The sequence below is a fragment of the Homalodisca vitripennis genome, chromosome 3, assembly GCF_021130785.1.
Source record: "Homalodisca vitripennis isolate AUS2020 chromosome 3, UT_GWSS_2.1, whole genome shotgun sequence".
Taxonomy (NCBI): Eukaryota; Metazoa; Arthropoda; class Insecta; order Hemiptera; family Cicadellidae; genus Homalodisca; species Homalodisca vitripennis.
In genome coordinates, this window is record NC_060209.1 from 111,039,546 (window position 1) to 111,065,471 (window position 25,926).

The 25,926-nt window shown below is 35.6% G+C and overlaps 2 protein-coding genes across 3 annotated transcripts in view; one reads left to right on the forward strand and one right to left on the reverse strand.

Moving 5' to 3' along the window:
- LOC124358318 (protein argonaute-2-like) overlaps positions 1-1,711 on the reverse strand; it is a 206,365-nt gene extending 204,654 nt beyond the window's left edge. Inside the window, exon 1 of the mRNA XM_046810617.1 lies at positions 1,594-1,711. The gene's annotated coding sequence lies outside the window, so the exon portion shown is untranslated. The remainder of the gene's footprint in view (positions 1-1,593) is intronic.
- Positions 1,712-19,901: 18,190 nt separating this feature from the next.
- LOC124357304 (kelch domain-containing protein 1-like) overlaps positions 19,902-25,926 on the forward strand; it is a 97,366-nt gene continuing 91,341 nt past the window's right edge. Inside the window, exon 1 of one of the 2 annotated variants that reach the window (XM_046808966.1) lies at positions 19,902-20,229. In XM_046808966.1, the coding sequence (XP_046664922.1) occupies positions 20,134-20,229 (96 nt within the window). In that variant the 5' untranslated portion in view covers positions 19,902-20,133. The remainder of the gene's footprint in view (positions 20,230-25,926) is intronic. The other variant, XM_046808967.1, reaches the window with a different exon arrangement.

Sequence of the window (25,926 nt, forward strand, 5' to 3'; positions counted from 1 at the left end):
GTTTAGTTTGGTAAATGTTTGTTTTTGTTGAATTTTTGTGTTTGGAGAAATGTAGAGGTAAAACACGGAAGTACAACAAAGCGATGCACCAGCTGAACGGGCGGCGAGACTCTGCAATCACGTTATCTACTAGACGCTCGACTTTGACCTCTGTCTGAGGATGGGGAGGTGTTTGCGATAAGACAATTCCTGTTTTATATTGACGAAATATTGTTCTACGCTAATCTAGTAATCAGTAGAAACGAAATGTGAAATAACGATTCATGTCTGGGTGTGGTCGGTATAATCCCAAAGTACCGTTGTTCTTTTAGTTTTTTTCCCATTGATTGTCGTAAAGTCTTGTAAATTTCAAACCGGTTAAAGTCTGTTCTTTTTAATACTGTAACTTATTTTGGTCTCCCAGATAGGGAAAACTCATCCAAAAATAGAGGCCTCCAGAAAATACCCAAGTACCTAAACAAAATATGTTTTAACAGATCAAAGAGTAAGGAAAATAAAGATGGAACACGTATTTATCCATAGTTCGGATCTATTGAATACAGCTATCTGGTTCTTTGGTCGAATAAGCTTGTACTATATAAAACATTGAAATAAAAAATGTCAAAATTAGCGACGCTGGAACTTTATGCACTTCATCTTACTGCCAAAATTAGCAACGCTGAGGTATTCAATGGTTTAAATTATGAATATCTACAGGTCAAATGTCCTGTTCGATATTTAAGATTAATATTCATCATCCGATTGTGTTAGTAGCCGCTTATTACACTGTAGCCTTAGACAATCACAACATATATAAGATACTCATAATATCTCTTATTATTTAAGATTCGATACTCATTAATATTGATGATTTGATTGTTATAATGGCTGATTATTACACTGCAACCAAAAGCCTAGGACAATAATTCATAACAAGCCTAGGCCTACTAGGAAACAATACACTACTGAGCTGACTGTCTAGTCATATACCTTCATGTAACTTAAATAACATACAACTGAGTACAAGAAATTTGAGAAAGAAAAATCAGAAAAAGAACCTTTCATTCAACCATTCATTTATGAATATACTAGCCATTTTTAGTTCAAAATCAAGCTAGCATACTTGGTATAATTTAACCTATGGTAGACTAGGCCTGGAAGACTAGGCCTAGAAGACTATCACTATCAAATTAACTCAAATTGAAAAATACTGAATAACAAAATCGTTTACCTTCAAAATTAGACAAATGCTGAATTTACAAATAAAATGGGTACAATTAATTTGTGTTTGTTGGAACACGCCACGTCCGTTTGCTCATAGCAACAGAAATTATAAATCTTTATTGACGTTGACATTATACATAATGCATGACGATTGTCAATAATTCACAATTTAAATATAAAACAATATGGAAATAGTATAGCTATTACACCATACAAATATGTAATGCATTTTAACAAGTGAAAATAGCACAACGGAATTGCACCATAGTTGACCTAATATGATTTGATTTTCACATCAATTTTACAAATTACAATACCTTTAATATGATTGATAAAAGACAAAATTATTCTTTATAGGATAAAATAATATTAATACTAAAACTTACTAACATTAAAGTGTTAACAGTTTCTTACGATGAGAAATAAAGCGACCAACCCAACCTTGACGTCAAGTTTAGTCTGAAACTAATCAGCAGCTTTGTGACTTGTCAAGTTCCAGCACTGACCGGTTAACAAACCACCTCCAACCTAAAAAGCGGTTCACAACGGTTGTGGAATGGACGGTTATGTACCGTTATATACGTATACGGTAGTAACATCTGGGCTGAATGATTTTGCGTTCTTATAAGTTTTGTGGTATTAGGTTACTCAGTAGTAACTTGTAACAACTGAGGCAATTATCGTGCAAGCAATGAGGCTAGAAAATGACCAGTTTTTATAACGCTTTCCTGGTAAAAGTTTACTGAGAAACCAATAAAGTAGTGGTGGAGTAAGCTGGATGTAGCGGGAGGAGCAGGGAACAGAAGACTAAATTTATCAGATAGACCAATTTATCAAAATAGACAGAATCTGTGCAGACTTGTCTCTGGAAAAATAAAAACAAACCCAACTTATTCTTCATTTGCTCCGTCGTTCTGTTATCATCAGGCACGTACTCAAAACCGGTTTTTTTGGACCATTTTATCGAGGTCGGGGCCCTCAGAGGGCCCAGACCCGTCACCGCCATACGTCTATTTGAAGGGACCATGTCGATTTTATAAAATGGATTAAAGTTTGAACCAAACTGAAATGGTTTTATTCAAATTAGATCAAAGCTAAATTTAGATAAATGGATTTACAGAAAGTAATGTAGCTCTCTACTTGAGTATTATCTATGGAGATTGTTGGGTGATGAGCGACATGTGGCAATTCCTTTTGAATGTAAGAAATCTCTTATTTCGCTGGACATTAAAGCAGAACCTTGATCGGAATGAATGTATGCAGGTATTCAAAAGATGGTAAAGATTGCGTCAAGATTACTGCCGGTGAATACAAGAAGATTGCTGATGGAACTACTAAGAACTGGTCTTGTGGTCGCGTTGATTGTGTAGACTCACAGTGCGTTAGACCTGTGTCTGCTCAAATATCTGATCTGTCCTCGAAATTTGATCGTGTTATTAATAAACTGAATTTGCTTGATGGCCTGTCACAGGGAATAGAGGATATAAAACACGATTTATCCAGCATTAAAGCTTCTATTGCTGAATTGGAGCCTCGAGTCTCTGCTAATGAGTCCAAGATAACTGCTTTACAGCAAGACGTTCAATCACTTAAAGATTGCCCTCAAACTGAAAATCTAGAATCAATACTGGAGGAATCTAATGACAGAGCTCGTCGTGCCAATAATGTTATTGTGTATAGCTTATCTGAAAGCAAAAGTGGCGATGTGGCTATGAGAGTGCGTCACGATTCAGATAAGGTTCAAGCCTTGATTAATGCCTTCTGTCCATCCCAAACTGATCTTACCTTCAAGTGCTACCGTATTGGTGCTGCGACTAATAAAAAGGTGCGCCCCCTAAAACTCATTCTTCCTACTCTACAGGCTGTCATTGAGTTCTTCAGAAACTTTGATGAAAACGTCCTTCGTGGCATCGATCCCGACTTTGCTAATGTAAGAGTGTCAAGAGATCGTACACCCCGTGAACGTGATCATCTCAACAGCTTGAGGGACCAGCTCAAAGTGCGCTCAGAGAAGGGAGAGAAGAATCTCACTATAAGGTACGTGAATGGAACGCCGAAGATAATGAAGCAGGCTTCAAAAACTGAGCGGCGTAGTCACCAGTGTCTACTATCAGAATGTTAATGGGTTAAGAACTAAAATTCAAGATATCAAACAGTCCATCCCTGTTTCTGTATACGATATTGTAGTCTTGACTGAGACCAATCTGAGTGATGACATATCCTCAGCCGAGCTTGGCCTTTCTAATTTCAAAGTATTTCGTTCTGATAGATCTTCTGCCACAAGTTCCAAATCTAGTGGTGGTGGAGTATTGGTGGCTGTGAAGAATTCAATAATGGTTACCGAACTTAGTCCTTGCATTAGCACAACTGAATCTGTATTTCTTCAAATTAACAAGACATCGTTAAGTCCATCCATGTTTATTGCTGGACTTTACATACCACCAAATAAACCTGCTGAACCCTACTCGAACTTCTGCGACATTATTGAAGAGTTTTTGAGTACTGGTCCTGATTATGATGTGGTACTGCTGATTGGTGATTTTAATCTCCCTGATGTTAATTGGTCTGACATGTCTCCACCTGCCAGTAATAAGTCATCTCAGCTATTGCGCGACCTGATGTCCTTGCACCGACTGTATCAGATTAATAGAGTCCATAATGCTCGAGGGGTTATGCTTGACCTTGTATTCAGCAGTGATGAGAAGTATGTCGTCTCTCCTGCCTCTGATCCTGTCTTGCCTTCTGAAGCTGCTCATCCTCCTCTTCACATCGAGGTACCCGTACAAACCTGTGGGTCGGTGTCCAATGTTGCAATGAATTATAACTTTATGCGATGCAACACTCAAGAAGTTTACAATGAGCTTAGTCTTTGCTGTGGTGAGGTGTTTTTATCATATACCTGATAGTCATGATTTTTTCGACAAGTTTTCTAAAGACCATTCATGATATTGTTCTGAAGCATACTCCGTTGAAGAGAGGCGGTGTGTGTAGATTTCCATCATGGTTTTCTCCTGAGTTGAGGAGTGCTGTCGTGTGCAAAAAGATCTTGCACAGAAAATACAAGGCTACTGGTAACTATGGGAATTATTTAGAATTCCGGAGGGCCCGACACCATTGTAAGAAGCTGAGTGACCTTTGCCATGCAACATACATGGAGCGAGTTAACAACTCTATTCCCCTAAATATCAAGGCTTTCTGGAGTTTTGTCAGGAACTTGAAATCTGAGTCTACCAGAGCAAACGAATATTTCTCGGATGATCAACGTGAATCTAGTCCTGAGGGTATATGTAACCTATTTGCTGATTATTTTGCATCCGTATATAGACCTTCGGCTGACCTCATCCCTCAGTTTGACTTCTCTACCCAGATCAATATGTCGTCTTGTTCGTTTGGGGTTGAGGATGTGGAGAGAAAACTTTCTTCATTGGACACTTCCAAGGGAACTGGGCCTGACTTGATTCCTCCATCCGTCTTGCGCTTCTGTGCTCCCATTGTTGCGCCTCAACTTACAGTCATCTTCAATAGATTACTTGAGGATGGTATATTCCCTGATGGACTTAAGAGCTGTTTTATTGTGCCAATTCATAAGTCGTCTGATCCTTCTGATGTCCACAATTACCGACCTATTGCTATTCAGCCAGTTCTGGGGAAGATTTTCGAAAGCTTAGTTCTTGACTATGTGAGCTTCCAATTCAAAAATATCATAGCGCCGCAGCAACATGGCTTTGTCCGGGGTAGGTCAACAGTTAGCAACTTGGTTGTTTATGTGGATTACATTTTGTCTGCCTTCTCGAGTGGCGTTCAGGTCGACAGTGTTTATATTGATTTTAGCAAAGCTTTTCATGCTATCAGCCATGGGCACCTTCTGGCCAAACTTCACGGTTATGGTATATGTGGTAGCCTACTTTCTTGGTTTCACTCCTACTTAAATGATAGAACTTTCCTAGTTAGTTTCGCTGGCGCCCTGTCAAGACCTTTCACCGCCACTTCTGGTGTCCCTCAGGGGTCACGCCTGGGCCCCTTTCTCTTCAATCTCTATATTAAGTCATTAAATGTTGACTGCCTAATGTTTGCAGATGATGTCAAGGTCTTCCGTGCTGTTAGGGACCCTTCTGACACTGAGAGACTGCAGATGAACCTATGCTTAATTGAGAACTGGTGCATCACTAACGCTATGAGCATAAATGCCGCCAAATGTTCATTGGTTTCTTTCACTCGCTCTGCCCAACCTCTTGTGGTATCAGACTACGTGCTCAATGGAACTGTACTATCTCGCAGTACAATCGTCCGTGATCTGGGTGTCGTCTTCTCTGCAGATCTTAGCCCTGATAAGCATATTGACTTCATCTGCGGCAAAGCCCTACGAATGCTCAACTTCTTACTAAGAGCTGCAAGGGATGGTCTTGGCATTGTGGCGTTGAATATCCTATATAAGTCCTTGGTAAGGAGTATACTTGAATACTGTTCTGTTGTCTGGTCTCCATATCAGCACAATCACATTGAACGTCTAGACAGGATCCAGCGACGCTTCGTCCGAGCTGTCGGTCTTAGGCTGGGTCACAACTATTTTGATGTACCCATTGATCTAGTTGAGGCCTCTCTTGGACTTCTCCCTCTGTCTACTAGAAGGCAACAGGCTGATGCTCTTTTCCTATGGGGAGTTCTTCGTGGCACGGTCGATTGTCCTGACCTACTCTGTCGTATTGATCTGCGAGCTTCAAGACTGACCCGCTCATGTAACCTGTTTTTTGGTCGGTCGCACCCCACCAACTACATCATGCACGGCCCTCTTCCACGTTTGCATCGACTGGGCAACCAGCTGTGTCGCCGGTTCGACTTCTTTGATGACAGCCAATCTGTGATCAGAGGAGTCTTCCGGAGACAGGTTCCCCGGTGAATGTTTGTTTTCCGGAATGGAGTTCTCCTATATAAATAAATATATTATATCTCGAGCTTACTTATTGTTTTTATGTTTATGTATGTTATCGTTGTTTCTTGTCATTGTTATGTCAGCTATTGCTATTATTGTTAAACTGTTATTGTTATTATTTATACTGCTTTCCTCGTATTACCTCTATTTACTGAATTGTTGATTTAGTTTATTAGTTTGCCTATTGAACTGGCTTATTGTTGGTTGACGTGCTTGCAATATTTTATTGTTTTGTTATTTATTGATACCTTTGTATTGTTTTTCTACAATCTGTATTGTCATCTTGATATCCTTATCTGTAAAATGGTGTATTACCGTTGATAAATAAATAAATAAAGCTTTGATCACTGGAGATGCTGATGAATCTGAACGTGGAATAGCAAATGGATATGTTGAAAACTCATCGACGATGGTTAGAATGTATTTGTTTCATGTAACTGAGGGGATTGGTCCTGTTAAATCAATATTTAGTCTCTCAAAAGGTGCCAGAGCGTAAACTAATGTAGTTGTAGATATGCGATAGAATCTTGGCTTGATGTTTGTGCATACGGAGCATGTAGCACATCCTACGCACATCATCTATGGAGTAGGGAAGATTCTTGCGTTTCAAGAAGTGAAACATTCTCACAATACCCAGTGTCCAATATCTGTGCGCATCATCTGATAAAGTTTTTTATATTCCCGAGTTGAAACCAGAGAAAAAACACCTGTTACAATATTTTCTTTGCCAGATCGCTTCACAATATCATAAGGGTATCGTGTTATCTACAGTTGCCTATCCAGAATTTTGTTATTCTTTACTTTTTCATTATGTTTGTGGCTGAAATCAACTTTTGAACTGTAATAAGTTTGAAACGCCGTCTAATCAGGAAATGTCTTCACTTTTGAAGAGAATCAAATATTACAAGGGCGTCCATTTCAATTGCCGGCGGGTGTTGTTCACATTTAGTAAGGGTTCTTGAAAAGAAACATACAGGTCTATCAGATTGTGATAGCGTGGTTGCTATAGCGTAATCAGACGCATCTGTCTCGACAGTAAAAGAGGTAGTCTCATCAACTACATCATTATGGAAGTCTATTTCTTCTTTTAAAGTCTTGAAGGCAAGCTTTGCTTTACTATTTAAAAGGAATGAATTTAAGTTAGTAAGGAGTCTAATCTTCCCAGAGGATTTTGGTATCCACTTGGCATAGTAAGAAAGCATACCGAGAGGTAATTTAAGACTTGCATTGTCGTGTGGGTCGGGTAATTGTAAAAGAGACTTGAATCTATTTGGATCAAGGCGCATAGACATGTTTTCCACAATGTATCCCATCAATGCAGTCTCAGATATCAGAGCGCCCTGTGTCGAGTAAGGCTTCGACTTGATTTCCATTGGTAACCAGGGAACTGTTACTTTGGATAGACATTTTAGATATGCAGCCAATGCGAATGATGTCATGGAGTTTACTTATGTTCTTTTGCTTTAAAAGTGATTGTCCTTTACATTAAATTACTTTGTAGAATTACACATTATGGCTCAATGTCCCTTTTTCTCACAAACATTTCAAATCGAATCTTTAGCGGGACATTTGTTTCGTAGATGCCTAGGTCTAACACAGAAAGAAGTCTCATTCTTCTTGAGTGAGGAGAATTGATGGGAGGACGAATCAGTCATCGATTCAGATTCATTATCATTGACTGTAATCTTTTCAGTTGTATATATTGGACATCCGGGTATTGTGGGAATGTTTCACTTCCTGAAAAACAAGAATCTTCCCTACTCTATAGATGCCTGCTAAATGCTCCGTATATACATAAATTAAGCCAAGTTTATATCACATACGAAGCATGTAGCATACAGTAAATATAAATATTAAGAATAAATAAACAACTGTTTTAAGAGAAAAATATATAAGGTAGTACTACAGTCTACGGCCGTTATAATACTACAAGTATTTATGAATACGACAAATATTCGCACTGGTATTAAACGCAGTCATTATCAGTCAGCCCCGATGCGGAAGGTTGTGTTCGCTTTGATAAAATCGCTGAAGTGCAGGTTTTTACTCGGCCTACCCATCTGTGTTGCCCTGTGTGCATAACATTAATTAATTAGTACTCATGGTTTCTAATAATTATTTTTTCTATTTCACAAGAGAATAATTTATTTTATTTTTCTAGCTGCGTGTTGTGTAAGACATACGTAATTATTAGTATAACAAAATTCATAGAATCAATTTACAGATAGTTACTGGAAAGGAAGTCTTGTATTACAATTCGAAACAAACATCCTCCGGATGTAAGTGGATACGCACATCCGCCCAGACACGAATGAAGAACAAAGAGGAAATGCTTGTTTAAGCAGCGAATGAAGTTTATTATTTACATGCTTTATTTCTTGGTTAGTATGGCAATGATATGGCATGTCGTGCCGGTGCGGGAGTGAAACCACAATCGAATTTGTGTGACTGTTAAAGTTGGTACTAACTCTGGTTGAGAGTTTCCTGGCGTACACCTTGACAAATCATTCGTTCCAGTAATCAGAAAAGCAATATCCTCTTTTGTTAAGTCCTTCGACATGTCACTTGCATTATTAATAATACTATCAGAAGTGGCACTAGGATTAGAACAAACAAACAAGTTTGTGGATCTCGGTAATTTTTCTTGCAGGTATTGAGACAAACCCTTGGCGTGACTGTCCCCATAAATATGGATATGTTTGGCTGATTTTAAGCGGATATGTTCTTTGTTTGTGTTTTGTTCCTTATTTTATTTACTTTTACTTTGAGGTAGTTTTATTTTAGATATTTTTTGTTCAATATTGTAGATTTTCTTACTGCAATTTTTGTTTTTTTGGTTTGGTGTTGTTTTTCACCCAGATCAGTTCTTACGGTTTTCTGTTGATGTGTCGTCTTTCGATCCAAGTACATTGAACATATTAGTAACTGGCACATCAGGGTGAATTTCCAAGGGCCTATTTAACAAACTATCGTCATTTCTGGTTTCAGTACCTTGCAGATAGAGAAGTTACTCATGTGATTCTCGTAAATCATTATATTTTACATGCAATTCCTTAAAACTTAAATGCAGTTTCTCAATAATACCCTCGACCTTACAGATCTTTTGTTCTAATACAGGACATCACACATTGGAATAAACAAGTCCGTCTGCATAGTAAAATCCAACTTTTTCTGGCTCGCACCCTACTGCCACGTTTACCATCTCGGGACTCGAGCGAGATTTCGCAGCGATCTTCTCTGCTTCTAGCTCGAGATGGAGACTCTGAAGTTTATCAATTAGAGCTGATTGTCGCTCTGTAAGCTCAGCGATTCTGTCTAAATGGTCATTTTAGACTTTAGGCATTCTTCCTCAGTCTGTACGGATCTCTCTATACACCTAATTCTATTTATCTGTTGTGAGATTAAGGATGAGAAAGGCAGGTCATGTGAATCTACAGGGGACTGTGGTTCCGTAGATGTTTTCTTGGTCTGAGTATGAGCAGGGGACACGTTACGAGGATGCCGCCCCGTGTGGAAGTCCTTGTGTACCAGTATGGAAATACGATCAGTGTTTGTTTTTACTGACGCCTTGCACGTACTTCCGAGACACCTCCATGCGACATCACCACTAGCCAGTACGTGTGATTCTCTATATGTATAGCTTCCAATAACCAGACACGGTTTACCGGAGGTAGATCGTTCGATTGTGAAAGTCATTACAATTTAAGTTGCATATCTCTTTTAGAAACAAACAAGGGGACAGACTGCAACACTCCAACACTGAAGTGTCCGTGATGTGTTACCAATTATTGCGTATAACTATAAATAGCAATAAATTATATAATTAAGTAATGAAGTCTGTTGAATGTTAAACAAATTATAAATCACTTTGTCAAGGTACTAAAAAGTTTCACAATTCGGAAGCATCAATAGGCCAGAGATAATTATACTGGTTTACTGATAAGTGGGCAGGTTTATAAACTGGATGGGCTGGGTGCGGGAGTGGAACGGTTATCAATGAGACAGGTTGGCTTAGTAGCTGGCGCTCTCAGTGTGCATTGATAAAATTTGATGGAGGCAAACTTATACTTCGGTACTAATAACCGAACATTGAGATTTCGTATTCTGAGTTCGTGTGGAATCTCAATACAAAGAAACCTGATGCTTTGGAACTTTGTGGATTATTCAAATTGAATTGAATTTATGATATAAAATATTGTAGAGCCATTTCCGTGTTCATTCCTCTCTAAAACCAAATTGTGTTGAAGCTATAAAGTTATAATGGTCCAAAAATGGAATAAGTTTTAATTTAACGATTTTTGTAATAATTTTGAGTAAACTGATAGTAATGATATTGGCCTGTAGCTTTCAACGGATGTACTTTGTCCTTTCTTAAACACAGACACAAATTTGGCAATTTTTATTTTTTCAGGAAACACCCCTCTTGTGTGATAATATATTTTTACTGTGAAGCTAGAGATAGAATCAGCCCTAGGTGCCTTATTTCCGGATTTCGAGTTTATCAATTTTACTAATTCATTTTCTGCTACAGGAAGCCAAAACATGGAATGAGGAGGCGAGCCTGTCCTGAACAACCTCTCATTAACAAGTCTTTGGTGCTCATTTGGTTGCTCAAGTGAGGCAGCCAGATCAGTAGGTCCATTAATAAAAAATCTGTTAAATTCATTCACAATTAGTAGCTGATTACTTGTTAATTCACTGCCTATCTCTAGTGTTAATGTTTTGACAACAGATTTTATCGCTGGGACTAGCCCACTCAATAATTATATTGATTTTCGATTATGCAAATTACGGGTGGGATTCATTGTTCACACTTCAGACTGTCACTTAAATGAATGTTATCAGCCACATTACCGCATTACGTGGCGAGTCAACTGTTGGTTATGACGGTGTTCTGACTTCTACACTCACAGACAGTACTATTTTTTTCTACATTTTATAAACCTTACATTGGCGTATGGAATATTTTCTGATATTTTAAACTTAGCTAAAGTATTCAAACTTCAAAAAGCTAACACATTTACCGAGAAAAATAACTATTGCTCCATTTCACTATTAAGCGTGTTTGCTAGGGTGCTCGAGAAAATGGTCAAAGAACAGCTTGTAAATTATCTTCAACACTACTTTTAATTTAGAAAGTACAAAACTTGTCTTGATAGTTAGAATTTTAACAGCTTCGTGCACAGCAGGTGGTAGACCCGAGGAAGGGAATTTAGGACTGAGACCTTGAGGGGTTAAGCCGAAAAACAATAAAGTGCCAATGAACAAAACATGACATTTAATTATAACGATTTTTAATAAATGATATTTGAACTGTTTCATTACATGCCTTTTGCTAGTATGCGTATTAATTTTGATGAAAAAAATATTGAAAGCTTTAACGGAAAATAAACACTAGTGTATAAGGAGTGTAGAAGACAGACTTGTTACTAAAAGGCTTCGTGTCATCGATGGTAGTGCGCCAATCGGCTGTTACAGTATTTCACTTATTTAAATAAAAAAACAAAGATGTAACGCTTTTATATTTCATGGGATTTTATACCCACATCATCAGGAAGCAAAATAAAAATATCAAAAGAACAAGAAACACAACAATTAAGAAGAAAATAACTGTATATAATGTAAATATGCAACGAAAACATTATTTTTCTTCAGGATAAGGGAAGACCTTATTAGTTCCTTTAAGATCTTAACCAATTTGGTCTTTTTTTGTGCCCAGCAGCATGTTTGGCCATTGGCTTCTCCTTATCTTTATGAAAGATATCAAATCTATGCCCTGTTATTCTGACTCTAAGGTGGTAAAATGTTTGCCACTAATGCCAAAATGTTGCCATATATATATATATATATATATATATATATATATATATATATATATATATATATATATATATATATATATATACATTACATTACATACATTAAATTGGATAAATGGCAATTGCCTTTATTTTGCGTATTTAAATGCATATGTGACAGATATGGCCAAATACAAAATAATTGAATCGGAAAAAGTAAGCGCTCTGTGGTGTAATGGTAGCACATTCACCCGGCAAGTGAGAGATCCGGGTTCGACTCCCGGCGGAGCAAGTACTGTTTGCGATTCAATGTTTATTGAAATTGTATATATATATATATATATATACACAGGGTGTTTGAAAAGTATGGGTACGGCTTAATATTTTTAAAACCATAGGAGATAACATCTATAAACTTTGCACAGTGTCATATGGCTATGTAAACTATTTTCCCTTGCTATTACCATGACATGCCAACCATGGGGGGACGGCCCACAGAGGAAAACATGGAAATCTTAAATTGAAGCATGGGTCGAGTGATATCTCATTTGAAAGAGCTCACTTAGTAGAGTTGAATGCCGCAAACCGCATCTCAAAAGGTTTATCCAATCAGAAATGGCGGGTTGTTTTAGGTACACATTGTGAAGTACATTATACGCTGCCATTTCTGACTGGATCGTCGTATTCTGATGCGGTAGGCGGCGTTTCACTCTACTAACCAATGTGTTTTCACTGACTTTTTTAATTAGCAAATTATGTCATAAATTTATAACACAATAAATAAAACTAAAAAACATCGGTATTTATTGTGTTTTATTTATTGTGTTATAAATTGTGTACATATGGCTCAGAAATACATACTCCTGTCGGTTTAATGAAAAAATGTAGATTTCACTGAGAGGGATCTAGCATCTCGAAAAATATGCATTGTTAGTTCAGACGGTTAATTTGTACAACATTGATGGTATGATGACTATGAAGGTTGGGATGATACCCGCAACACTTCCAAATACTGAAAAACTCTATTGTATTGAAACCTTAGAAACAAAAATCTTGGACACATACAGTTGTTTGTAAAAACGTAAAATGTATTTAATTACGATCAACCAGAAATTATGTTTGTTAATACATTTACTTATAACGATCATATATACTTTGTATACTTCCAGAGGAATGGTTAAATTTCAGTGTTTTCTTCGCAAAGAAAAACTAGCAAGAGTTTTAGAATTAACAGGCCATCTTGCTATATGTGTTTTATTCTGTCGTAAAGTTTTTCAAATAACGGCGATACTGCCCCTAAATGATATACAGTACCATTACGGGAATAATGGTGAACACATGATTGCCATAATTTATAGCCAGTTTAAATTGAAGTTATACAACTTTTGGATAAGTTATATGCTAGTCACAACCGATAGAAAGTTTTAAGATGCCCGCGGCCAATCGCAACTGTACAAATTTCGGTCTGAGATATTTTATAACATAAATTAAAATTGAGACAACATTTTAAAGCAATTTAAAGCTACTGTTATTCTTGGTATTCTTTCCATACTGCTAGGTGTTGTCCCCGGAGTTGTCCTTTCCCCCTCCTGTGAAACTTTACGGACGATCTCAATAGGTCATTGAACAATCTTCACCCAGGGTAGATCGTAATTCCTGTGAAGTGCAAATTTGATACTGCAGTCACGGAGGTAACCAACGCAGCTCTGAACACAATAGAAACTATTGTGGTGGATTTGGTCTTAGTGTTAATATTGCCAAGGCTCTCGCTGTTGCCTTTACAAGAAGTCGTCAGATTAAGGGCATAGTCCAATTTTGCGATAGTCTTTCCCACGGAATGGAAGTCTGAAGTCAAGTATCTAGGTATCATCCTTAATAGGGTTTTAAACTAGGGGCCCCATTGGGAAAAGGTCGGGGCGATACAGTAATGGTCCTTAACGCACTGTAGACTTGTGGAGGCAGCTGTTCGTAATTTGGTGAAGAGAAATCGGTGGTTTCACACTGAACATTTGACCAGGTGGAGATTTCACCTGGGTCCAAGGATTAATAGTCTGGTTCTACAGTCACCTTCCTCAGGGCAACTGATCTTCACTCCTTAAATATATCACTTTCTTTTCAGGTTGTATGTTTGATTACGAGACATTGTGGCATCGTCACAGAATTGACATTTTTCTAGGACAGCAGATTTTTGAATGAAAAAAGGAAACTACTGAATACCTACTCTTTGACTGTCCTGCAATATCGTGGGAAAATTATGTCATCTTTAGCATTATAAAAAGCTAATATCTCTTTCCAGTACTAGCATTCTAGGCAGCAGCGTTCAACGTCCAGCTCTTGAAGAGTCAACGCCTCAGGTGAAGAAACAACAGAGTTGACAATCTTAAAGTAAACGGTATATTCGGTCTTAAAGTGGACATTCGGAGGTGTTACGAAGATGGCGAAGAAGCTCAGTTCATCAAATGATGGGCTTGACACCAATGAAACTTGCTACCTCAATAAAAGGCCTCATGGCTCCTCCACGGCTCCGACGCCATGTCTAGCAACAACACCGTGGATCCCATTCATATTATTTTACAGTGTCCCGGTTTGGCCTACCCACGCCAAGAAGATAAAGGAGATAACGATGGTCATACTTGATGCTGTCTTCCACGGTGGTTGCTATTTAAAACTATGGACTTGTGCCCTTTTAACAAAATGCACTAAAAAGTATAAAAAATAAACAATTTCTGATCAAACTTATGCTTTTATAGCTTACATTAGTAGATTGGTATAGATAGCATTTGGATTATAAATTAGTCAAATTAATAAAATAAACATTTAATTTTATTTGAGAAAATATTTTTGAGCCATAGTATTAGCTGGTCACTTTTTAATGTGTTATAAGGTCTCAACCTCTGGTACTCAAATCTTCTTCAGCTGTTCCAATGGGTCCATTTACAATTTCATTATAAAATTCCAGATGTTCTACTGGTACATACTGAAGAGCTTTCTTGATGTCATTGGCCTTGGCTTCCTTCAAGGGAATTTTCCCGGTATGCAAGTCTGGTTGGAGCTGAAGGCGTACCTGATTGAGCAGACATGAAAAATGTTTTGCTTGTCTAGGCCATTGATTGTGGAATAGGCCGTGATGTACCCTTTTAAGTCTGACCTATACACAAAATGGTATCGTTTACTAATACCAAAGCAAACCCTACACTCTTTTCAAGTTTTTCGTCTCATCAGAAACTGTGCGGAGTTTGTAATGCTTGCCCCACCAGTTTTTGAAATCCAATATTTCATCACAGTTCACTTTCTTAACCAAAAACTTGCCTGGTATGCTGCTTTTAACAATTTGCTCCACAACTTCATAGGGGGTGAAGAGTCTGTCATATTTCCTAAGTTGCCTTTTCACAAGACCGTTTGACATGTTAAACAAAAAGCATTTTACAACAAAAGCAAGTTATAACCTTGAAATGCAGAAGGTTAGTCTGGAACAACAATCTGGGAATGGGAAACAGCTGAGACACAAACTAAACAACACAGCTGGAGACAGTGCTGCCAACAAACGGTTTGTTAAAGGGGCACAAGTCCCGGACTAGTGCCCTTTTAACAAAACTTTCAATACCAAACAAGCTCTGTAGCTTATGCTATGTGGTGGATGTGTGCCTTTCTAACACAGTTAGATGAATCTATGTCTGAAGAATGCAAAACAGTGAAAAAGTGAATTTTTCAAAAAAATGGACTAATGCCCTTTTAACAAATCGCGATTCAAATAAATAACATAAAAAACAGTTTGACCTTTTTTAAATTCAATTATGCCTCTCAGTGTCGAGCATATAAGCCCAAACTTTTAAAAATTTGATAGAAACATGTATAAAACAAGAGAGGTACGGTACGTAAAAACCTAACGAATGTAGTACTGTGTTAAATAGTGAAAACCCACGAATATTTTTTATGAAAGTAATAGTAGTATTAACAACATTAAATGGGCCCACCTATAGAATGTTTTTGTACAACTTTATTACGTAGGCTAAGGCTTTCTAGCCTATTTCAAACGTAAGACAACACAACGTTTGCGTAGGGCAGACGGCATTCCGCATTGAGCGTTAGAGGCCTACAGTGTACCAACTTTTGATTGAATATAACGTTTTTACCCGTACACAAAATCGGTTGGGTACAACCAAAAAATTTAACAAAAAACTTTCATTCAGCCCATTAAAAAAATTGTTTATTACTTTGGAAAATACAGTACACTAAAATATCGCGTCATTTCAGAGCAATTTGCAGAGCTTCAGGAAAACGGTTATATTAAAGAAGTACAATATGCATGCACTACCTTCCTTTTATATGATAGATTATAAAATGAACTTCCAGAATCATAATATATTCCATTCACACAAAACATGTATGGGTATTGTATATAATATCAACATTTGGGGAAAAATTCAAACCACCAATATTCCTTACAAAAATATTATATATAAACGTAACGCAGATGATTTATTGCGTAGATAATGATACACTGATATTTTGATTTGCTGTTACAATTAGGATCTATCACCTTTCAACATAGTCCTCCTCCGTAGACTAATGGTTATAGTCTCGGTTCTCAACCGACAGATCACGGGTTCAAATCCCGGGGAGGTCTAATAATGTACTTTGTACTTTAATACAAAAAAAACCAGTGCACTTCGAAGCCGGTGCCTCATAGCTGACGCTGAGGCTTAAATGAGATTAAAAACGATGGAACGTTTGCCACCAAAGAGTTCAGAAGTTGCAGATAAATATATATATATATATATATATATATATATATATATTTGTTTACTTATATATATATATATATATATATATATATATATATATATATATATATATATATATATAAGTATACATATAAGTAAACAGCATAAGAAGTTTTTTCCGTATAATACGCCAGAAAAATACTCTTCCAAATATTCAGTTTATGAATAAAAAAAGAGAGTGAGCCGTAACCGCTTCTTGCATTTTTCTTACAAGAATTAATTTAATAGCATTCCGAGCTGAATGAGTGCTCTTTGCCATAGATCTAGCAGTAGTTGTTGCATATTTGATTTTAAAAGCGATAATATAATGAATTAATATATTATCACTAGCTATGGATTTATCAGCGCATCCGTTACAATATATGTAAAAAAAATTTTCATAGCGCTATTGTATAACAATAATAACTATTATGTTTATAACTAACGTCTAGTTGCATCGTACAGACCTACCAGTATTCCACCAATACTTTCAACCCTGCAACTGGCTTTAAGCGATTATCGACGCATTAACTACAGTTTCAAAATGGCACTAAGCTATTTTGACGCATTAACTATGTCGTAATATGATCTCTCACAGCAAGTCTATTTTTACTTTGTTTGAAGTAAAACATACGTAAATCTAAAGATAAAGATCCAAGGTTTCATATTATCTCATAAAACGTTCTATAATTACGTTAAATCTTTCATTATAAAATTCTAAACTTGGATGTTCACATTTCCGATTGCCGTTTGTTTGCGTCATTTCCGAACACGCTAAAATTACCGTAGGTATGTTTGTCAAAATTCCCTATCGTGAGTTTACGTTCTACACGATCGTAAGTGTTGTCATTGAAAACATTGTATTCTTGGCTTTCAGAAACATCTTTTCAATTACCAGTAGGAAAATAAATGTTTATAAAATAAGCGTTTGAAAAACTCGTGTTTTGTAAAATCCCAAAATGCCTAATGCGTCGAAAATAGCTTCATTAAGTTTTATTATTTTTGTTACTTTATCGTTGTCTGGAAATAGTGAAAATCATATCAAAACAAAGAAGACGAATAAATTGCTCTAAGCAACAGTATAATAGACAACGAAGACTATGAACTAGTATTTTATTTTTGTTCTGTTGCACAATCGCCGACTCAGCCAGTAGATAAGAACAACGCATCGCTTGGTTGCCATGTTGATTTCTGTGTTGTTATTACGCCATCGCCGGTATTAGTTTATTGCTTGCTATTTATTGGGATATTTTAGATTTTTCGTTATTTAGTGTGTATAAATAAAAGTTTGTTTAGTGTTTTTTTTTTTAATTAATGAAGTGAAAAATGTAGAGGTTAGGTTAAGTTTTAGTGAATAGGTTGGATTTTTGTGAAACTGAAAGTAAGCCTATGTTCACGTAGGTTCAGTGTTTTATTATTTTGTAGACAATTTATAGTTATTTCATAATGAGTGTTAATTTGAACATTAATGTATTTATTATAAAAGCATGTTCATGTATTTTAGACAGTACATTTTTTTTACTTTTTCTGAAGGTATTAGCGTTTTATTTCCATGACCATCGCTTGTTTTAATTTTTTAACAAAACAATAATAGAGATAAAAATACATTGTTGTACATTTTTGTAAACTTCAATAAATGTACTATCATTATAAATAATTTCTAGATGAAAAGAAAATTGTTAGCTAAAAATGTTAGGAATTTATTTCACAATTTTGACTTTTGTAAAACTTTAAAAAAAGTTTGTTGCCATATAAAAATATCTTATACAATGTAAAATTCTATAAATATCATACTTTTCTCTTCTACATATATTTATCTCTTAGAAAAAAATATTTGTTCATCCAATAGATTCCAAAATGTCACAATGGTATACATAATAGTGCTATACAAACTTTTTTCAGATTTTGTAGTTTTTATAGATATATTATTCAAAAGTACCAATAAACTTCTTTTACCTAAATATTTTTTTGTAATTTTTAATTCAGATATATAAGCAAACTTTTGTATATTTTAGAATTATTCTAAAAAATTTCATATTACCTGAGAGGGTGCTATACATTTGAGAAAAATTTATTCTTTACTAAGATTTTTATGTTAATCAGTAAAAAAATAAAAATACACTGAAATGATTCAATGTTTAATATTTTTGGGGGAAACTACATTTATTTATAAAATATATTGATGTTTTTAAAATGTTTGTATCTTAAAAAATAGATGAGCAGTGATTAAAATACAAAACCCTTACAAAATCACCAAAAAGTGCCTGCCATTTTAAGAAAAATGATGGCCAGTTCCAGGGTCAAAGCTTTTTTTAATGCACCTTAATATTTTTGGTTTGCAATCAATATTTGAAAAAAAATTATCCTGGATCATCAGTTTGTTGGCTTCAGACAATGTTCAAAAATCGAACAAGTGCACTGAGTGGTGAATGTAATAAGACAATACAAAATGGCGAATAGTTTGTTCTGCTGATTCCTTAATCTCAGTCAGACTTTTGACAAAGTGTGGCATAAGAGGCTATTGTAATCAAATCGCTTATTTATCACACACGTAATATTATCAAATATTACTTACAAACATAGATTTTCAGTACAAACTTCATAATTCAATTTCAAATTTAAATGAAACGGATAAAGTGTTCCACAGGGCGGTTCATTAAAATTAGCATAAAACCTCTGTGAACGATTTCATCCAATTACGTGGAACTGCTTCAAATTCAAACGATATCATCAAGGGCTTTTAATCCAAATCCCTTGTAAGATTTTACAAGCTCATTAGTACATTATACAAATGAAGTGATTCGTAGAGACACTGAAATTCCTTTCATAAAGGGCGAAATTCCCAGTATGAGTGAGAAATATATGTTAAAACTAAAAACTAATAACAACCATTCCGCTGTAAATTGGTTGGAAAATAGTATTCATTCATATTATACACTGGACAGAGCGGACTCCCTAAATTTATGTTATCGCTTTCAATGGAGTCTATGTAATGTGTTTTAATTTTAATTAACTTTTTATGTTGGTTTTATACATTGGGTTATGACTAACCATTGCTTTAAAACACATCACATTTGCTTATTGCTCTAGATTTTAAGAACAGATGGAACGAAAAATATAGTTATAATAAAACACTTTTTCTTCCTTGTTTGTATAGGTCGCTGTTGTTCACACATCTTTGTTGTTCTTTGACATCGTCTGCTTGAATCACTAACACTTGCTAGTTACTACTGCCAGTTGTCACTGTCAGAGCCCGAACCGATTACTGGTAGAGGCTGAGGTATCAGAATGTTATATGGTAATGTTGTTTTGTTGTAAATACAGAATGAATCAAGTATTATTCCCGTATTTCTACAATTGTCGGATAATTCTCCTGGGCCTGTATTGAATTATTAGTTTTTATACTTTTTAAGGTATAAAGCTTAGTCTCCGTTCAGTTATGAGTGGAATAACATTGAATGACCGAATTCATCGCAGAAGTGGCCATGTTGCTGTCCCTTACAAAAACTGTATGCTTGTGTGGGGTGGCTATATGGTAAGTGATAAGGCAAATAATTATAAATATAATACAGACTTGTATAATAATAAGTTATACAATCTGTTTTGTATGATGTGTCCACATTTTGTTTATTTTCTGTTCAACTAAGACTCACTACTTGACCCACTGCAGAATATTTTTTAATTTTTTAAATGGTAAATCCTTACAAGGTGGATGTGAAATCAAAAGTATACAAAGTGTCTATGTAATAAAAATAAAAGCCTCATGAAAGGAACTAGTAGTGTAAGGGCTGTCAATAATTCCCCTGACCTCTGTGCTGGCTAATGTTGCATTGAATAAAAATTATTCCTTGAAGTAGTCTAGCAACTATCAATAACGGGTGAAAAGTTTTGAGCGTCTGATCACAAATGCCTGAGTGATCTGATAAGAATGCAGTAAGCGGCCACCACCACAATTGAATCAGGGATTGCAGTTTATTAAGTGGCCACCAACGCAATTGAATCATGATTATTGAATGATTGTGCATTATCAATATTGATGACCATCTAATACTACTGAAAACATGATGTTGGATCAAATAACATTAACTTATAGATATTAAAAGAAACAATACAGTTCTGGTGGTTTTTAATCTTACAAATTAATATATTAACGATAAATATCATAACTATATATGCTATCAATATTTAAAACATGTTACAAACAATAAAATAACATTTAATTACCTTGAACTAATTTCAAAGATAAACATGTCTGACTCCTTCCGAGACAAAGAACACAAGGAGACTATTAAGCGGCCTACACTCATTCTGTTGTTATTATCAAACTATTCGATATACTATCAAAATTCTATATATATTAATTGTATGAAACAGGAATTATAATACATTAACAAGAATAATACATTACAGTTTTAATAACATTAATTTAACAATAATACTACAAAATAAATCTAATTATGGCCTACATATAAATTCATTACAATATTTATAGATTGCAGGGATAGCAGTGAGCAACTGCTTTTGTGAAGGCAGTAGCCAAACCCACCTATATGTCAAGAAATTTATCACATCATTTCATCATATTCATTGTTATTTTCAAATTTTTAACAAAATAGTTCATTCTTGCTGTTTATATGACAAATGATTGTAACTAAGAAGTAGGAATCATATGCTTTTTTAAAATTTGTAACGTTGAATTATTCATTCGGATAAAAACAATCAAACCATTTGATACAAAAAAACCGAATAAAGAGTGTAGACTGCTAATTAAAGTCTACCCAAGAACACACATACATCATTAATGTTCTTGTCGCCATTAGTCAATAACCAAACGCATGGTTTCACTTTGAATTTATTTTCAAACACAATTTAACCTTGGGTTAATTTTGAATTATATGTCAAAGTGAATTAAGTTTTAGGTTTTCCACCCTCTGACTGCCATTCAATGGATATCCATTGTTTATTTTCGTTCCTTAAACGGCAATCAACAGATATCCGCTGATGTGCTGATCCGCTACCGGCCTCTTAATCTCATTTGTTATGATATGTAAACAATAAAGTATCAACATGACTCATATACCCTAAATATTATTATTATGATAACAAAATAATGCTCTAAGTTATACAATATGTTTTGTATGATCTGTTAACATTTTGTCAATTTTCTGTGAAACTGACTAAATATATATATATAACCCCCCCCCCCCCCAAAGAAAGGTCTAAATTTATGACCTTTAGGTTATTATAAAATTTTACAAAACCTAATAACATTATTAGAATAGATGTTTTTATCTGGTAATTATTCATTTTCTTAGAAACATATCCAAATTTGGGTTTTTAATAGGCTAACCATAAAAAATAACAACCTAGGTTTTCACACAATATTTATTATTATACTGTTCTTTAGTTAATTGTAAATAAAATGATACCAAATACAGGTAGGTTTGTAAAAAACAACTATTTTTTACAGATTTTAGAAAGATGGCTTGCATAACTGGAAAAAATGGATTGGCATTTAAGGAAAGTACTATGGGCAGTTGGAGGGTTAAAATTATATTATAATGAAGCTATACTTTTTTGTGAAAAAGAAATATATTTGTTTCAAATTATATAAGATAACTGAAATTTGTTTACATGGCTTGAGCAACATAGTACTTACAATATTACTTCTCAGGGTAAACAAATAATGCTTGAATGGATCACCACCAGTAATTATTACTTGGAAATATCTATGTTAGAGTTTATTTCTAATGTTGCCAGCTCTTTGTCTTGCAACCATTTAAAACATTGCTTAATGTTTAAAAATTAATTTTTGGGCAAATATCTGCATGTACATCGCCATTGTTGTTGCCGATGTTATTAGCCTACTCAGTACGTAAATAAAATAAAAACAGCAATGATTAAGAATTTCTATAGGTCAAATGTTGTATTCTGTAGTATTGATATTTATAGTTGATAATTTTATGATTCAATTGTCATGGTGGCTGCTTATTACACTACAACCGAATCATGGTACCTAGATTATCAATTATAAATATCTAAACAATTGAATGTAAAAATATTATAATTATGGATATTTACAATTAGTCATTGCCAGCTCGTTGTAATGTATTGAATAATGTAAAATATGTAGTTCCAGATTAATTAAAACAAAGTAACATCATTTCTATGGTATAGTATTGGAATAATGGCCACAAGTGCAATGTACTTGTGTTATTTGTGTCTCAAGCTTCCAGACATGGTAAAGGTTACCTTTAACTTTGGTACTACTAGTAACACACTTATACAAACCTAATCTAAACTACTTATATTGCGTAACAACAAAACGTAGATGGGCATGAAGTTGCTTACTTCTCGTCGACATTGCTTCCTTTCGTGATGCAGAATGACATATAATGTTTACAGTAAGTCAAATAACAAACACATAAGGGTTAATTGTAAGACAGGGCCTTATGGCCCTAAATTCACCCTTTTGTATATATAATACAAATAAAGTCATTTGAATTTGAATAAAGTAATGTACTCGTAGAGTTTATGTTCTGTAATGATTTAGTTATAGAAAATAGAGGGTCCAGTCCCACCTTTATTACCAGAACAAGACAAGAAGTCCCAGATATAACCTTATCCACAGGACTCAAAAATATAAACATTGTAAGGTGGCACGTTTCACAGGAGGCATCACTTTCAGACCACTGCCCCATTAGGTTCGATATAGACGAGATAGGAGAGATAAACGTGACCCACAGGGTTCCTAAGTATGCCAACTGAAGGGGATACCGAGTGTCCCTAGCCAAAGAGTTGGAGGAAATAGAACCCTACCAGAAAAATGAACTTGATTTAGAAAGGTCTGCTCAATTAGTTGAACAAGCTATAACAAAGGCCTACGAGAAAAACTGTCCTCTCAGACAAAACAGGCAGAAGAAAGATATGCCTTGGTGGACTGGGAGGCTAGAGACACTTCGAATTAAAACTGGGAAATTATTAAAATGGCCAAAAAAGACAAATGACTGGATCTCTTATCTACATAGTCAAAATGAATATACAAGAGAAATAAGAAAAACATTAAAGAAGAACCTGGAGGAAAGTTTGCAAACATATAAACAGCCTACCAGAGGCTGCTAGGCTTCAAAAAGAAGTTCCAAAAAGTCCAGACTTCCAGTCTGAAGTTGCAAAAGCACGACAGCGGTCTAAAAGATTGTTGAATTAAATGGGCAATAAGATCCTTTGTCATTAAATCTCCTAGGGCGGATGGAGTTTTTCCAGCCCTTTTCAAGATGGGTTAGACATCTTAAATACTCTAATCATTCTGTTTAGAAGGAGTTACGCCTTAGGATATATTGCAAAAAATTGGAGGACGACACTGGAGGTGTTCGTGCGGAAAGAAGACAGGGATCTGACTCAACCCAACTCATACAGACCCATACAAAGTCTAACCTCGTTCATGGTGAAAACTATGGAAAAAGTAGTAAATAGACACATTAGGGATGAAACCTTACCAGTACATCCACTTAGTCTTACACAACACGCTTATGTAGAAGGTAAATCAACTACCACCGCTCTCCACAGCTTAGTGGAAGCGGTGGGGAACACCTTCAATGAAAAGGAAGCTCTAGTCAGCATCTTCATGGACATTGAATGAGCTTTCAACCAAGTTGCATATCAATCAACGGAGGCTGCTATGGAACAATTTGGAGTTCCCTCAGATGCAGTCAAATGGACAGTAGCCCTCCTTAAAGGCAGACAAGTGAAGGCAAAAAACGGAGACAAATCTGTCACAATCACTCCTCTGGGGCAGGAGTTGATGACAACAGCCACTCTAAGCGCAATGAAGCTTCTAGGAACAAAGGTTATAAATACTACGTTAGAAGGTCACATGAAGATAATGGAAGAAGGCATTTTCTGAGGCTGAAATGCTAACCAATGTGTCAGAAGCAATGGTTAAGAAATACTCCTTTGAAAAACCATATACTGTCTCAATTGATAGAAGGGAGAAATGGATTAAAAAGGAAGCCTACCCTACAAAAGGAGTCCTGAAGTTTTACACAGATGGTTCACGCCTTGACTCTAGGGTGGGATATGGAATATACAGTCCAGGAGTTAACACAGCAGTGCCCCTGGGAAAACATGAGACAGTCTACCAAGCGAAAGTCATGGCAGTAGAATCACGCGCCAGAAAACTCATACAAATGAGGACAAAAGGAGTAAAATACTTGATACTATCTGATAGCCAGGCTGCACCAAAGGCATTAGATACTTGTTCGTTTGACTCGAAAGCAGTCTGGGAATGTAAGAATGCTCTAGTTGAGCTGGTTACGAATAACAGAGTAACACTCAGTTGGGTGCTGGGCCATGAGGGCATTCATGGAAATGAAAAAGCAGACATCCTAGCCAAAAAGGAACGGAGTCCATAATGGTGGGGCCTGAGCCAGGTTGTGGGATAGCTTTTTCCAACAGTAAAGCTCTTGTAAAAGATTGGAAAAAGAGGATATGAATCACTAGTTGGAGTAGAGCCTCAGGATTAAGACAATCTAAAATGTTTATCTCTCCCTATGCTGAAGGGTGGGCAACTCTCCTAGATCAGAGTAGGGAGGATATGACTGATATTAGGGATGTTGACAGGACATGGCCCCTTAAGAAAACACCTTATGAGGGTGGGCCTCAGCCAGATTGATGAATGTAGACTCTGGGGAGGAGAGGAGGAATCAGCGGAACATATTTGGTTAAATTGTCCTGCCATTTCAATAATTCGGAAAATATTACTGGGAGTATATCTCCTCAGCTCCAAGGATATCAGAGAACAGGAGCCCCCAAATCTGATCAGCTTCTGTAAAAGCCTCAGATTCTGAGGACATACAATAATATAAGTAAGGGAGGCGCAAAGGTCCTTTGTAGGACTAAACTGACAATTTAAAATAATTTTCCAAATAGTATTAAGTGTTGTGATGATGAATATTAATGAAAAAAAATACAGTAATAAATTGGTAAATGTTTTTACTTGGCATGATTTTTGATTATTTTTGCTGAAACTACTTAAAAAGTTTTCTATTATTTCACAAAAGAAAACTCACAATTATCCAATAATTTGTGAACAATTCTTAAAAAGTGTTGAGAATAATAACATTGAAGAAAAAAGTGAGGAAAGACACAGAAAGTAAAACTTGTGCATGTAGCAGTTAATACCTTTATGTAAAGAATTCTTTATTTTTCTATTTAGACCTAAAATACTGATATA